Source organism: Rhinichthys klamathensis, unplaced genomic scaffold (assembly GCF_029890125.1).
Source record: "Rhinichthys klamathensis goyatoka isolate OS25496 unplaced genomic scaffold, OSU_Roscu_1.1 h1tg000709l_1, whole genome shotgun sequence".
NCBI classification, from domain to species: Eukaryota; Metazoa; Chordata; class Actinopteri; order Cypriniformes; family Leuciscidae; genus Rhinichthys; species Rhinichthys klamathensis.
Genome location: NW_026607128.1, coordinates 80,712 through 97,517, shown reverse-complemented (window position 1 = coordinate 97,517; position 16,806 = coordinate 80,712). Strand labels below are relative to the sequence as shown.

General features: G+C 42.6%; 1 protein-coding gene across 1 annotated transcript; it reads right to left on the bottom strand.

Annotated features, from left to right (window-relative positions):
• Positions 1-11,759: 11,759 nt before the first annotated feature.
• Positions 11,760-14,857, bottom strand: LOC130076919 (beta-1,3-galactosyl-O-glycosyl-glycoprotein beta-1,6-N-acetylglucosaminyltransferase 4-like). Its single transcript, XM_056242220.1, has 2 exons — positions 13,187-14,857; positions 11,760-12,028 (listed from the first exon to the last, which is right to left on the bottom strand). The coding sequence occupies exons 1-2, from the start codon at positions 13,700-13,702 to the stop codon at positions 11,837-11,839; spliced, it is 708 nt and encodes a 235-aa protein (XP_056098195.1). The 5' UTR covers positions 13,703-14,857; the 3' UTR covers positions 11,760-11,836.
• Positions 14,858-16,806: the final 1,949 nt, after the last annotated feature.

The following is a 16,806-nucleotide window of genomic DNA, read 5'->3' as shown; positions in this document are numbered from 1 at the left end:
GTAAGGAAAAGTCAGCTTTCACAGGTTCTCGTGTGTAGAATGTGACGTGTAAGTGCAAGAGGATAAGTTTGTGGAGGTGTAAAAATAGACCATAGTCTTGCATTGGCTACCAGGTTAAAGCTGGTGTCATGTAAATCTGGTGTCCATCTAAATCTGGTGAATTTGGACAAAAATAGCTGAGCTACAGTAGATGGCAGATTGAGAAATTGATTCTTTGAGGGAATGCAGGCTATGCTTTATAACAAATTGCTTAAGAGCAATAGAGATTCTCTGCTAAAGTGCCAGACAGTTAAATAAAGTACAAAATTGCTGAAAATAAATAGGCTAAATAAAAAGATCAAACAGGCTGTAAAAAGTTTTGGAATATAATAAGGGTTATGTCCAATTTTTAATTATAGTTTTAGGTTTAATGTCCTATGTAATTTATGTATTAAGATTTACGTAAGCTTAAAAGGATTAATAAGATACAAATGAAAACTAAATTGAAAACATGCTTAACATTTTTGAACCAAAAATTACTAAAACTAAAACTGAAATAAAATAAATTAAAGCTGATAAACATGACAATCGCAAACCTAAACTAGCATTAAAATGAAACCTGAAAACTTAAAAATAAAAGCTAACTCAAAATATTAATAAATACTATAATAGTAGGCTACATACATAGCACATCAGGTGCAAACTTGCAGATATTTTAGAGGAATGTGCTGAATTGTGTCCTGTATTAACATGTGTTCATTAGATGTGTTATTCATCCCTTATAATAAGCAGATTACATTCAGTTTAAGGTACTTTATTGGTATGACAAATATTCATATATCCATATTGTTTGAAGCTGAGCTTCAATAACAATTCACATAAATGTTGATGGTATGGGGCTGAGGATTACACGCATTATCACACCTTCTTTTTTCAATTGTGTTAACTACTGAACTTATTAGTATTTCTGCTGAAAGATGTTTTAAAAGAAAGAGTACTGCAAACTGCTCAGTCGGGAGCTATTGATCATCCTATGTTACAATGGATCACAAAAAACAAAACCAGCAGAACTTGTGGAGTGGAGAAATGATAGAATCAAAATATGAAAAATTCTTTATTTTCCCAACACATTTCCGCACACAGGCCTTCATCAGGGCTAAAAAAAATTGCAAATGGAGAAATTATGCATTTCAGCTGTTGTTCAGCTGAGGTCAGGTCAGTGTTGATTCAGTTCTGTTGTAAAGATCATCAATTATTAAATTAGTTCATTTAATATAAAGCAATTCTGCAAAAAGTGATGTCATCGTCCAGCTCAGTTCATTTCTCATTCAACAAAATCAGTACAGTCAGATCAATAATATTGTTGCCAACTAAGCCAGAGGCGACAGTGGCAAGGAACCCAAACTCCAGACAGAATGGAGAATAGAAAGTTTGGGCGAAACCAGGCTCAGAAAAAAAGAACTGGCTAACGAACAAACACGGTGTCATTATGATTCAGGCTGCATCACAAGTCAGAATTCAGATTGAGATCTGTAGCATTCAAATATTCATCCAGATCGGATTCATCGCCGGTATGGAGCCGAAGCTGGCCATAGGGTCTGACCAGAAAAAGCCTCTTTTTATGATACATTATTAACCCCTATTTTATACAAAAAGTAAATATTAAAAATAAAATACGTAAAAAATAATAAGATATAGCCTACCTTCATATCCACGGCATGAACACATACATATGTAACAGGTACATAAAGTGCACTGTTAAATGTATGTATAGTTTATTAGAATTCTCACAAAATTGTTCGTTTACATGTACCTGATATTACTGCCTAAGTGAAGTTGAGTGTGTTTCCCTTTAATTGATGAGTCAATATAATTTCCTGTTCTGTCCCCTCCTCTTCCTCTTTGCATTGGTGATGCAGTGAGAGGTGAGGTTATTTTGGGCTCCCGATAATCATCTTTAATCCTAATTTTAATTGTTGCTTTTATGTCAATATTTTCACTCTAATACATGTGTTTGTGTATATATCAGGTACGTTTTCTGTTATATGCATTTTATTGTGATTTATTTCTCTTTGCATTGGTGATGCAGTGAGAGATTTAACGAGGGCGACTCTCACTAAAGAGGCTGATTACATGTGTTTGTGTATATATCAGGAATAAAAGATCAGCGAAACTGCCGAATGCTGTCTTGTTCTTCTCCAACCAAGCAAATAAACACAACGCAGAAAAGAGACCAGTTACACTTGGTGCCGTGATCATTTCGGATCATCAGATCAGCGTTTCGCCGATCGCCGTGGTTGCGTGACGGCTCGCCTGCTTCGCCGATCTTCTTCCTCGCCGATCTTCTTCCTCATCGCCATCGCTCGTGGCGGCTCCGTGCTCGCGCATAAGGAGGGCGCGTGTGTGAGATGAACAGTGCGTGACATCGCGGACGACGCGGAGCGAACTGTTGTGTCTTAAAGGAACGGTAAACGGTTATTGACTTTCTGATATACTTTTTTTTTTCTTTCTCCGGAGCTGGTCGTTGGTGCATATTGAACGACAGAGACTGTGAAAAGCACCGCGGGACGCTTCAGTTTCCTTAATGCATCGTATCCTTTATGTACAGTATATAATCAATGACTGTTGATGAGGCATTTTAAACAAGAAAAAGTACATAATTAATTTTGAGAAAGTATATATTTTATTTTTGAGAATTTTGGTGTTGAACTGTTTTGAGACATTTGATTTAATATATTTCCCTGCATATTTGAACTTTTCAACAGTTAAGGTCACACTGTTTGTGGCATTTAATTTGCTGTAATTTTTTTACGTTTTATCTGTTTCATTTCACAAATTGAGACATGTTTGAGGATTCTAGCAAAGACGATTTCAGCCCCGTGAAACAATCTAATGTCACTTTTCCACTGGGCAGGGGTCGTGGGTCTGAAATGTATCGAAATGAGGGGGTGTCTGAATTTACACGTTGTTATGGGAGAGGGAGAGCGTTAGCTAATTTGGGACTTGACCATATGCACACCGCTGATTCAGCGATTGGTTTTTCTGTAGGTCCAGCAGATAGCTCCACCCCAATCATACGCCCTGATATTGAACGTGTTGTTACTCCTGAGTCGTTAGGGGGTATCATTTCAGATCTTGCTCAGAAAATAGGAGAGAGTATTTCAGCCGCCCTTAACCTTGCGCGCCAGCCCAGCCCAGTACAGTCTAACCCACCGTGCCAGTCTCAGCACTCAAGTGACGACGTTGATAAATCTAGCCTGAAGGTGATAGTACAGCAAGATGCACCACCTCCACCATTCTTCAGGGGAGATAAGAGTGATTCGTTTACTGTGCACGAGTGGGAAGATATGATGTACAGTTATTTGAACAGGATGAAATGCCGAACGCAAACTGATGTCTCTGATCTCATCCTGAGCAGATTGGCTGGCAAAGCGAGAGATGTGGTTAAAGTGTCCCTGCGAAGCCGCCCTGAACTGATTGCCAGTGAACTCCCAAGTGCAGTGTTTGACATACTGAAACGCAACTTCAGTGAGTTGTCTTACTCCAGTGTTGGGGTAGTTACTCAAAAAAGGTAATTAGTTACTAGTTACTAGTTACTTCTGTAAATTGTAATGAGATTACTTTACTAGTTACTGCGTTTGAAAAGTAACTTCACTACTTATTACTTTACTTTCCCGTTTCTTAATTTATGGACAAATATCATAGCCCTATCATCACTTAGCCTGTCTACATAGTGTTTATTGTATAAATATATACAAAATGGCATGTAAAACCATATGAAAGAACAATATCCCTGTCTGCACAAGGAAATATATCTCACTGTAAAATCCACAAACAACAGGATAAAGGAGGCTATATGGTGCGGTCATTTTAAAATGGGGTCAACACACAAGTTTTAAAACACAGGCTTTGGGAAACATGAGAATAAACTCTTCTCCTGAGAACAAAACAAGCTTTTTATTCGACTCATGGCAATAAAAAAAAAAAATGAAGTGGTCAATGAAAAATAATAAAATAAAGGTCACTTTTACATTTTTAATCTTAATTTAAAATGCATTTTTCTTGGCGATTCAATAGTCGGCAGGGGAAGCATTCCTCTACAATGAACCCTGCAACAAGCCTGTTCATTTTGTTTTGTGTTACCTGCTGTGCTCCAAGACTTGAGAAGAGTTTTTGTAACAGCGCGCGCGGCGCCGAATCCGAGGATGAACGACTTCAAGAAGCCGAATCTGCCCGAGCATACGTCTCACCGTGACCGCACCGGCACACAGTTTGCGTGTCTAAATCAGTTGCTTATGTTTACAAAATGAGCCTACAATAGCATAATAAGCATTTTTAATAGAAATATCCATGTTTTATAAAATGTCCACGAAACTTAATGAAATGTTTAGTGAAATTAGAAACTATTTAAGAGATCGTTGATTTAGTTCTATAGTCTACATACATGTTTTTATATCCACATTTTGTTCTAATGTCACAAGTAATAATCTCAGGGTTTACTGGATTTTACGTACACGATTCTTTTTGTAGTGTTATTGGTGGTGATGTAGCCTACTAAAATAAACATCGTCACGTGTGGACCTTTCTTCTTCTCACCGTTGATTCCTGATGGTTAAGAGGACAATTACTCGAGTCGCCCCGTCGTTTCACAGAATAGTACAATGGCGAGCGCGTCGAGTATAAACGCCTCGTCCGTTTGGGGAGGTGCGCGTGCAGTCAGCGGAGACTCGCGCTGCAGAGACCCCCTGTCTCCGTCTCCGTCTCCATTTCCCTCTCTCCTTCGCACCGGCAGCTATGTCACTCAAATTGATCTCTATGGCAACGGTGCGCACGCACCACTAGACAGAACTTTACACACAAGCAAACACGGCTTGGGTAACGCAGGAAAGCGCGTTCCTATAGTATAGTAAAGTAGTGTAGTTACCGATATTTTTAGTGTAATGCGTTACTTTACTTCGTTACCCAAAAAAGTAATATCGTTACTGTAATCCGTTACTTTGTAACTCGTTACCCCCAACACTGTCTTACTCTAACATGCCTATGGCTGACTTCTATAACACTGTCCCTAGAGCAGATGAAAGTCCCGTGGATTACTGGATACGGCTTAACAAGTCCATAGATGTTGCTAATGAGTGCTTGCGCAGACATAATAAGAGTGTTGAGGATCCCGCTGCTGAAGCAGTCATGATGTTTATTTCTCATTGCCCGGACCCGAGTCTTTCTATGTCTTTTCAGTTTAAGCCAGCTGAGAAGTGGAGCGCCGCTGAGGTCCAGGAGCGCTTGGATAGTCATCAGAGGGATCTAAAGAGAGTCTCTTTGAGGAAGCAGCACACAATGTCCTTGTCAGCAAGCAACCAGTGCACTGTTATGGCAGGCCCCAATAATGTGCCTAGTTCTCTTCCACAGCCTGTTTCCATGCCCAGTTCTCCTCAGCAGCCAGTTTCCATGCCAGCCCAGTCACTGACTCCTGTAAGTCCTCTTAATCCGTATGCTGTTCCTTTCTCTCCAGACACCAGCCTTCAGCACATTGTTGGCATGATGGATAGAGTCCTGTCGTTGTGCACTGCCTCTTTAACTTCACCCAGTCAGGTTCACCCAGGCAAAACTCCAGGTTTCAAAACCAACTTTAGCACTGCATGTAGGGTCTGTAGATCCAAGGAACACACAACGTATGAACATTGTAGACGTCAAAGGCTATGCCGTAACTGTTTCAGTCCTGGCCACTTTAAGAGTGACTGTCCTAAAGCAGCATGCCCTACATCTCCCTCAGATACTGCTCAGTTAAACTGAAGAGCCCATGCGATGAGAGGGGTAGCATGGGCAATTTAAGTAAAACCTCCCTCACAGAAGATGTACAAAATGTTTTTGCTAACAGCTGCAAACTATTGCCAGAAGACAAAACCGTGTTATATGTGGGGTCTCAGAGAGTTGATGGGGCAAGTGAGTTGTTTTATGCTCCTGTGACAGACTGCGACCGTTGCACATTAAAGGGGTTACTGGATTCTGGTAGTATGGCCTGCACGCTTAGTGAAGAGGGTGAGTCCAAGCTGCAAGCTGATGGTCTTCTTCCACATCCTCAAGTGATTGCGAGTAATGTGGTCCTGGTTGGCTGTGGTGGCCTTACGATTCAGCCGAAGTGTTCATACGACTTGGAGATTGAAGTCTACGGATTTAAGTTTGTCGTTCCTACTCTTGTGGTGCCTGGACAAAGAGATGAGTTTATAATTGGAAGTAATGTGATCAAATGTGTTGTGCAGAAGATGAAATCGCATGACAAGTACTGGGAGCTAGTTTCCTGCATTAACAGTAATCCTGAATGTGAGCAATTCCTTGAGCTTCTGAGCTGCATCTCCCGATGGTCTGGGCCTCAACAGCCTGATAAACTTGGGACTGTGAAACTCTGTCAGGCAATCACTCTGCTTCCCAAACGTGAGTATCTTGTTTGGGGCAAATTGCCAGCTAATGTGCCTGTTTCCCCAGGAAGTACTGTAATTGTTGAGCCAACCACGGCACGTTCAGCTCCTAAAAACATTCTAGTCGGACGTGTAGTAACACCGATGTGGGGTGATCGATGGGTGCCGATGAAGATAGTGAACCCTAACCCAATATCTGTGTCACTTCGCCGTAACACTAAACTGGCCGACGTTTCCTCTTGTCTAGCCGTGGAGGATTTTACTGTCATGCAGGGTCTGAGCAGAACTCAATGTGATGTTCCTGATTCCAATCCACACATTACTGACTCATCCGTTAATCCGGCACAGTCGTTGAAGGATCTTGGTCATAGTGAAATTGACATTGATGGATGTGAAGTCTCTGAGATGTGTAAGAGGAAATTGACGGATCTTCTTGTATCCTACCATGATGTTTTCTCAAAGGATAAGCTGGATTGTGGAGAGACAAAGGATTTTGTGCACAGGATCCATCTTTATGATGAGCGTCCATTCCGTCTGCCCTATCGCCGCATCCCACCTGCCCACTATCAAAAATTGAGAGAAGTGTTGTCAGAAATGGAAGAGAAGAGCATAATCAGCAAGTCTGTCAGTGAGTATGCGTCACCCTTAGTGATGGTCTGGAAAAAAGACGGTAATTTGAGGGTCTGCACTGATTTTCGCTGGCTCAATGCAAAAACCATCAAAGACGCCCACCCTCTGCCCCATCAAGCTGACTGTCTCGCAGCCTTGGGTGGTAATGCTCTTTTCAGCACCATGGACTTAACTTCAGGATTTTACAACATCCCACTCCATGTGTCTGACCGACGATACACTGCCTTCACAACACCAATGGGCTTGTATGAGTATAACCGTCTTCCTCAAGGTCTTTGCAATAGCCCCGCGTCTTTCATGCGCATGATGCTCAGTATTTTCGGAGACCTTAACTTTTCCACTCTGCTCTGTTATCTGGATGACTTGTTGGTCTTTGCACCTTCTGAAGAGGAGGCATTGAAGCGGTTGGAGATTGTGTTTTCTCGATTGAGAACCAGTAACCTGAAGCTAGCACCTAAAAAGTGTCACTTTCTGAGAAAAACCGTAAAGTTCCTGGGCCATGTGATAGATGGTACTGGTGTTTCAGTTGATGAGGAGAAAGTTAAAGTCATCTCTGCTTTTCAGAAGGAGGATTTAATGAAGGAAAACAAAACCACACCTTCACAAAAAAAGATCAGATCGTTTCTTGGTATGGTCCTGTACTATCAATCCTTCATTCCAAGTTGCTCACGCATTGCCAGACCCTTATTCAACTTAACGGCTGGCCAGAAACGTTCAGTGAAAGCTGCTGGTAGTCGCAAGAGAGCAGGCACTTTTCGTGAGTTGACACCCCAGGACTGGACCCCTGACTGTGATGTGGCATTTGAAGAGCTGAAAAGGGCCCTTGTTGACAGTGTGGTGCTGGCTCATCCTGATTTTGAGCGTCCTTTTCTTCTCTGTACTGACGCCTTATTGGATGGCATAGGTGCAGTACTGTCTCAGATCCCTGCTGGTGAGGACAAGGCAAGACCAATAGCGTTTGCTAGCAAAGCTTTGAGCCGCAGCCAAACAAAATATCCTGCACACAGACTGGAATTCTTAGCTCTGAAGTGGGCGGTGTGTGACAAGTTCAGTCACTGGCTTAAGGGACATGAGTTTACTGTCTGGACAGATAATAATCCGCTGACATACATTATGACCAAGCCGAAGTTGGATGCATGTGAGCAGCGCTGGGTCTCGAAACTTGCTCCATATTGCTTTGAGATCAAATACGTTCCTGGAAAACTCAACGTGGTGGCGGATGCGCTCAGTAGGAATCCATTTGTCAGGCCAGTGAGTCAGCGGCTTTTGTCCGAGCCTTATTCTGAACTGTTGCGACAAGTACACAGTGTAGAGGATGGAAATGTGCAAGAGTTGTTCCGTCTTACCTGCCAACCGCAAACAGTAGGGACAGGATCACATGATGCTGGGCTGGATACATCAATGTCCACTGATGACGTGTCTTCCATTTTGTCGTCCTGTGAAGAATGGGAAACAGGAACTGAATGTAGAGCAGCATCGGTTGCAGAACATCTCAACTCTTTAATCAGTGGAGACGAGGAAGTGTTTCGCTCTCTTTCACTGATAGACTTGCAAAAACATCAGCACAAAGACCCTGTCATTGCTAGGGTGTCTTATTATGTCGGCAGGAAGCGCAGACCATCGAGACGTGAGCGTGCCAATGATAACCAGTGTGTGCTGAGAATTATAAAGCAGTGGGACAAGCTTTCTTTGCTTAATGGAATCCTGTACAGAGCTATTAAAGACCCGCTCACCAAGCACAAGAAGTTCCAACTCGTTTTACCTGACTCATTGAAATCTGAGGCACTTTTGGGTGTTCACGACCTGGCTGGACATCAAGGGCAGCCTCGTACTCTGTCTTTGACCCGTCAGAGGTTTTTCTGGCTTGACATGGAGCGTGATGTGCGTGATTACGTGAAGAAATGTCCCAGGTGTGTCCTCAGCAAAACTCCAGAGCCTGCAGCGAGAGCCACTTTGGAGAGTATTAAGACCACTGCCCCACTGGAGCTCGTTTGCATTGACTTCTGGTCCGCTGAAGATCGGAACAACAAATCTGTGGATGTTTTAGTGGTCACGGATCACTTCACAAAGCTGGCGAATGCATTCCCGTGTCAAGACCAGACAGCGAAAAGAGTGGCTAAGAAACTCTGGGACAGCTTTTTCTGCATCTATGGATTTCCCCAACGCATCCATTCTGACCAGGGGGCTACCTTTGAGAGTGAGTTGATTGCCGAGCTTCTTGAACTGGCTGGAGTTGACAAGTCAAGAACCACCCCTTACCACCCAATGGGGAATGGTGGTACCGAACGTTTTAACAGGACATTAGGAAATATGCTGAGATCTCTTCCACCTAGGCCTAAACAGAGGTGGCCACAGTTGATACAGACTATGACATTTGTGTACAACTGCACAGCACACGAAACAACAGGTTTCGCCCCTTTTTACCTGATGTTCGGTAGGGTACCAAGGTTGCCAGTTGACCTCATGTTCCGCAGTGTCCTGCAGGATAAGACAATCTGTGACTATGACAAGTATGTCAAATCTCTTGTCAGCGACCTCCAGTCTGCCATGGCGTTAGCACAGAAAAATGCTGTTGTGGAACAAAAACACCAGTCCAGCCAGTACAACAAAAGAGCTAAAGGCCTACCTCTAGCCGTTGGTGACCAAGTGCTTGTGGCTAACAAGGGTTGTAGAGGGAAAAGAAAACTTGCTGACAAATGGGAGCCAGTCATGTACACTGTTGTTGCCTCAAAGCCATCCATACATGTCTATAAGATCAGTGACAGAGCTGGTAATGAGAGGATAGTGCATCGAAATCTTCTACTTCAAGTGAACTTCCTCCCGCTGCTTGAACCAGAAATGGTTATTTCTGATCATGATGTTGCTGAAACACTTGCCTGTAGTTTACCTTCACAGACATCTGATGCAGCACACTGTGGTGGTCTAACCGAGCAGACAGGCAGTGGTGAGTCCTTCTACGTTGCCGAAATTGAGTCTGCTGGGCACGCAGATGATGGGCAGAATGAGGCTGAGGAACTCTCACATGCAGGCTCTACGTCGAACATCTCCAATGTTGCTATTTGTGGTGATGTCCGCACTTCTTCATGGGTGCATTCTCAGTTGTCCAATCAAGAGGAGCCAAATGCACAAGTTGCTGTGTCGGTGACTGATGATAATACTGTGGCTGTGGCTGGCGCCATCGACTCTCCCCAAACTCCTGTCTCTGCCAGTGAACCCTTTAGACGAGATCCTGTAGCTGATTTAAATACAAGTGATCGTTACACTACCAGGCTTGGTAGAGTAATTAAGCCTGTTCGTAGGTTGATTGAGTCAATGGTTCAACTCGAAACCTTACTTGGTATTGAGTCGGTATCTCCTGTTATTCATGTTTAGATCTTTTTTTTTTTCTTTTTTTTTTTTTTTTCTTCTTCCCGCTTCTCTTAAAATGCTAGAAGTCAAGTCTTGTATTTTCTAATGCCTATTGGCTCTGTTTAAGTACCTGGTCTGAGATTTTTCAAAGTGTAATGGGCACTTTGGTAATGCCTACAATATGTGTTGAAGTTTGGCCAACTTTCTTCATTTTTGTATCCCTTTCGTTTGGGTAGCTTTTTATGCTGTGTTTCCACTGTTTTTTTAAGTGTGGACCATGTAATTCTAGTGACCAGTGTTTTTTTTATTATACTCAGGTGAATTTTGTGTAAATTCTGAGGGGTGAGTGTAACAGGTACATAAAGTGCACTGTTAAATGTATGTATAGTTTATTAGAATTCTCACAAAATTGTTCGTTTACATGTACCTGATATTACTGCCTAAGTGAAGTTGAGTGTGTTTCCCTTTAATTGATGAGTCAATATAATTTCCTGTTCTGTCCCCTCCTCTTCCTCTTTGCATTGGTGATGCAGTGAGAGGTGAGGTTATTTTGGGCTCCCGATAATCATCTTTAATCCTAATTTTAATTGTTGCTTTTATGTCAATATTTTCACTCTAATACATGTGTTTGTGTATATATCAGGTACGTTTTCTGTTATATGCATTTTATTGTGATTTATTTCTCTTTGCATTGGTGATGCAGTGAGAGATTTAACGAGGGCGACTCTCACTAAAGAGGCTGATTACATGTGTTTGTGTATATATCAGGAATAAAAGATCAGCGAAACTGCCGAATGCTGTCTTGTTCTTCTCCAACCAAGCAAATAAACACAACGCAGAAAAGAGACCAGTTACACATACACATATTTTATATTCATTATTTCAATTTAAAATGTCATAAAAATTCTTAGACCCAACTTTTCATGTTTAGGAAATAAACTTTTAAAATAAAAAACAATTCTAAAATGCCTCTCATCTTTTTAGAATTTGGTCAATATCACTGGGAATTGTAAGTTCAGCGCCAATAATCAAAAAAGAAAATGTGATTACATTCTTTAAAATGTTTCGGTACTGGATTTGTTATATCACCTCTTGTAATTGCACTCCTATGTACAGTAATATGATATTATGGGACAAAAGGTTTCCATATTATTTTCACAAGGCCATTCCCCAACAAGTGCACCTTGTTGGTTTTGTAAAGTTGCACCAGAAAAGCCCCATAGGACTTCTTAACAGTGGTTTGCCAACTCATGCTCGATTGCTTTGTACACAGCAGGGGGCGGCAGAGAATAACTTATACAGCCAGGCAGTCAGCATTACAGCGAACTCCAGGACAAGAACCTCTGCACACTCAGACGTTTTTCTGAATGTGCAGAGTAAAGTATAAGAACAGGATCCACTTTTGGATCTACTTTATTAGCAAACCAGTGGCCATAGTTTAGGAGCCATCTGAGCTCAGCAGCACCCTAAATACACACTCCTCGCACATGGTCTCCAGTGCACGGTGGGTAAAGATTCTCTTCTAAATAGGACCACTTCACTAGGCGAGTTTTACTTATCAGTTCTGAGATCTCAGGATCAGATCTTGGCACCTCACCTGGTACTCCAGGCACACGAACCAGAGTCGCCCAGAAATGCTCGTCAGGTGAGTATGTGTCCTCAGACTAGGGTTGGGTACCGAAACTCGGTGCCAATAGGGAACCGGTTCCGACGTAAACGGTAGTAACCAGACCGAATAAGAACGAAAATTTCGGTGCCTGATTTCGGTGCCTAACTTCATTAGGCACACACGCGCACACACACACACACACACACACACACACACACACGGTCTCTCGCTCGCTCTCTCTCCGCCGTGCGTGTGCTACACAGTTTGGAGCACAGTTTCTTCTGTCTCGCATGCGCGCTCTTTCTCACAAGGTTTGGCTGCATTTCACGTGTAAAATTACGTGTCAGAACGCCCTCTGGGTGTGCCGATAGTCTGAATCCCATATAGAATCAAGCCAATTCATTGGCTGATGGCGCGGGCGCCGCATCGACGCACTTACGTCGTCATACTATGTTGGCGCGCGCGCGCCATCTGCTCCTCAGATTTCTCTGCCGAAAAAGGAAGCTGGTCGGCAGCGCGAGGAGCTTGGCAGCGTCCCGTTCCCTATTGAGAGATATGTTACACCAGTAACCAGAGATGTTCTCTTTCATAGGTTCACTCAACGCTGCGTAGCTAAGAAGCAGTGGATTTGTAGGCTGCTGTATCACGTGCCGTTTGAACTGACGCGCTACAGCGATCTGTCACATTTCAAAGAGCCAAAACGTTATTTATTGTGTGAATCTCGTAAAAATATTGACAGAATCTGACAGCTGTGGATTTGTTCCATATCAAAAGTAACCTTCTCTGTCTTGTCTGTCAGTGTCCTCTTTGTCCGCGATTTTTCTGTGTGAAAAGGGTCATTTGCGTGAGTCTCACGGTCAATGCGTGAGAGTTGGCAGCTCTGCCTGCTAGTAATCTCTATTAATCTCCAGTATTATTACATTGTTTGATACAATATTGTTTCATTTGATATTATGTAAATATGAATTTTTATTTTATATTGGTTTTATTATTACCATATGTTACTTGTATTTATATTGTTTAAAGATTTAAGTTAATATTGTGTCCAGTTTGGCCCTGTAAATTAAAGGGTATTGTTTTTTGATAAAGTGTGTGCGGTTTCATTTTCTTAAGTACCGATTTAAGAACCGTTTAAGCACCGGAACCGTTTAAAAAATACCGAGTAGGTACTGGAATCGGATAAAACCCAAACGATACCCAACCCTACCTCAGACCAAGCCAAGAAATCACTGGCTAGGAAACTCCATTGAACAAAAAACATAAATTCCCTTGAGAGAGTAAAGTATGCGCTGCCCACAAACATTTCAATGTTGTAAGGTGGTGGAGATTTCTCCTCAGAAGTGGTAACAGGCGTTTCATAGTACTCAGATTTGTTATTTTTCAGGATATGATGAACACTCCAGCGCCATTTCTTTCCTTCAGGCCGCTTGCTCTCCACCATTATCCTGCCTTTCAGCTCCTTCAGGTCCGACACCAGCTCAGCGTTTGTCCGCAGTGGAAAGTCCTGACCACACAGGTTGATGACATACTTCCACTTTACCACAGAATCTAGCAGGTTAGACAGGCAATTCAGATCCGCTTTGAGTCGTGAGATGCCTGCATACTGCACCCTCTCCAGTTTAGAGGCAATGAAGACGTTGGGGATGCAGCGGGCCAGACCTTTCACTGCTGAAATAAAGTCAGCTGAGGACTGCAGATCATAATGTATGCAATATGCACTCATCTAAAGGATTATTAGGAACACCTGTTCAATTTCTCATTAATGCAATTATCTAATCAACCAATCACATGGCAGTTGCTTCAATGCATTTAGGGGTGTGGTCCTGGTCAAGACAATCTCCTGAACTCCAAACTGAATGTCAGAATGGGAAAGAAAGGTGATTTAAGTAATTTTGAGCGTGGCATGGTTGTTGGTGCCAGACGGGCCAGTCTGAGTATTTCACAATCTCAGTTACTGGGATTTTCACGCACAACCATTTCTAGGGTTTACAAAGAATGGTGTGAAAAGGGGAAAACATCCAGTATGCGGCAGTCCTGTGGGCGAAAATGCCTTGTTGATGCTAGAGGTCAGAGGAGAATGGGCCGACTGATTCAAGCTGATAGAAAAGCAACTTTGACTGAAATAACCACTCGTTACAACCGAGGTATGCAGCAAAGCATTTGTGAAGCCACAACACGCATAACCTTGAGGCGGATGGGCTACAACAGCAGAAGACCCCACCGGGTACCACTCATCTCCACTACAAATAGGAAAAAGAGGCTACAATTTGCAAGAGCTCACCAAAATTGGACAGTTGAAGACTGAAAAAATGTTGCCTGGTCTGATGAGTCTCGATTTCTGTTGAGACATTCAGATGGTAGAGTCAGAATTTGGCGTAAACAGAATGAGAACATGGATCCATCATGCCTTGTTACCACTGTGCAGGCTGGTGGTGGTGGTGTAATGGTGGGGGATGTTTTCTTGGCACACTTTAGGCCCCTTAGTGCCAATTGGGCATCGTTTAAATGCCACGGCCAACCTGAGCATTGTTTCTGACCATGTCCATCCCTTTATGGCCACCATGTACCCATCCTCTGATGGCTACTTCCAGCAGGATAATGCACCATGTCACAAAGCTCGAATCATTTCAAATTGGTTTCTTAAACATGACAATGAGTTCACTGTACTAAAATGGCCCCCACAGTCACCAGATCTCAACCCAATAGAGCATCTTTGGGATGTGGTGGAACGGGAGCTTCGTGCCCTGGATGTGCATCCCACAAATCTCCATCAACTGCAAGATGCTATCCTATCAATATGGGCCAACATTTCTAAAGAATGCTTTCAGCACCTTGTTGAATCAATGCCACGTAGAATTAAGGCAGTTCTGAAGGCGAAAGGGGGTCAAACCAAAGTCCTTTTAGGCAAGTCATGCCACTCGGCCGCCATCTTGGCAACGCCTCCGGGCAGCTATTTCCGACTAACAAGACCAGGCTCCTATCTAAATGAATGGGCAGAGAGTCAGAACTGCACTTTCACTGGTCATCGGGACATAAAAACTGCATGTATAGAAACAGCAGTAAAATATGATAAAAATCGCTGAAAAAGTTTGATGACTTTGCCCCAAAAGAAGGTTTAAAACACCTTTTTCCCCACAGGTTATACTTTTACTACGCATGCGCAAGGGTTCACGACACCAACTTCATTTACGTCTCTATCCAGAATGCCGGTGTCGTGCTCTACAGCACATACTTAGAATGTAAGGTATCATATTTGTGGTCGATATAAAATGCTTTAACTACTGTAACAAGGTTCAGATGTTATGGGAAGAAGGAGGCAGGAACCGGCGAACATTCAACCATTTTAATAAATAAACAAATACAAAAATGGAAGTATGCCAGCAGCCCCGGACGAGCTGCTGGCCACACAAAACAGAAACAAAACACAACATAAAATCAGGCCTGTTCCTCTCTCGATCTCCATGTCGTCGCTCCTCCTTTTATGCCTCCGCTCCTCCGTGAGAGATACGAGAACGATGCGTCGCGCAGGTGCCGCTCATCAGTAATCACGCCACCGGCCTCACACAGCTCTCTCATGTCCCTCGTCCTCGGCCTGCTCGCCACAACTACCTTGGTAGTCCGGTGTTTCCGCGTTGTTATCATCACCCTCTTCCATGTGGATTCCATCTGATCTTGCACACAACACCATGGCACAAAACAACTCGCTGTCGCCAAATCGTCTCCGCTGTCGCAAACCTCAACTGTGCGCATGCGTCAGTGGAACCAGACGATAGGCTTAAATGTTTCCCGGCTTGACTGTTAAAAGCAGACGATTGGCTTTCCAGCGGGAGGGGCGGGACATATGCATACAACCGCCATCTTTGACGTAATCCGGCGAAACTACCGGAAGTAAGCGGGCGCCATTACTGAGCTGTTGCTGGGTAGCGTTGCGCCATTGCCTCCTATTGTTTTATTTGCAACTTGCGTCCACTAGAATAAACAGCCCGCGATTAACGACCGTCACTAACGTTACAACTTTTATAATGTCGAGTGGGAAAACATGTTGGCATTTTGAAAAATCATCGGATGCCAGGCGAAGGAGAAAATACTCTTGAATACCTTTAAAACAACAGAAGGGGCGCATTGGGGTAGTAACGTTAGTAACAGTACTGTTATGTCTGTTGTTAATGTTTGATTTGCTTTACTGTGACAGATTTTTTTTTTTAAATAAATTAAATTAAATATGCATTTTTTGCTATAATAACAATTATTTAATGACATAAGTAAAAAAAAAAAAATAATAATAATAATATAGTCCTCAGCAAAATCTCCTCTCTAGCTATTTTTTCTATTCAATTAACATGCTATGGTCATTCAATGGCTTTCCTGAGCTAAATGTAACGTTATGTGACATAATTGTTCTCCTGCTGTTATATTGACCTCTTTCCATGGTTTAAAAACACTAATTGGTCGATATTATGTATACTTTCTAGCTGTACCTTACCCTTGCCTTTTGCAATGTGAAAATGAGATAAATAATGGACACAAATGAAAAACATGAATTCGTTTATTTGATGTCATTCATTTATTTATTGTTGCCAAATGGACAGATCTTATTATAATTTCCTCGTTAGCTAACGTTAGCCTAGCTAGCTTGCCAATCTATTTTCATAAATAATCTGTAAGATCGTTTGTTCCTTCATCTGTGACTGGAGGCCACTGTCTAACATCATCAACCCAACAAGTCATTCTGCCTGGCTGTAGCTGTCACATAGAGCTGTCATCGAGGGTGCGTTATCACCACAGTCTATGGTTATCACTAGTGTTGCCAACTATTTTCAAAGGAAA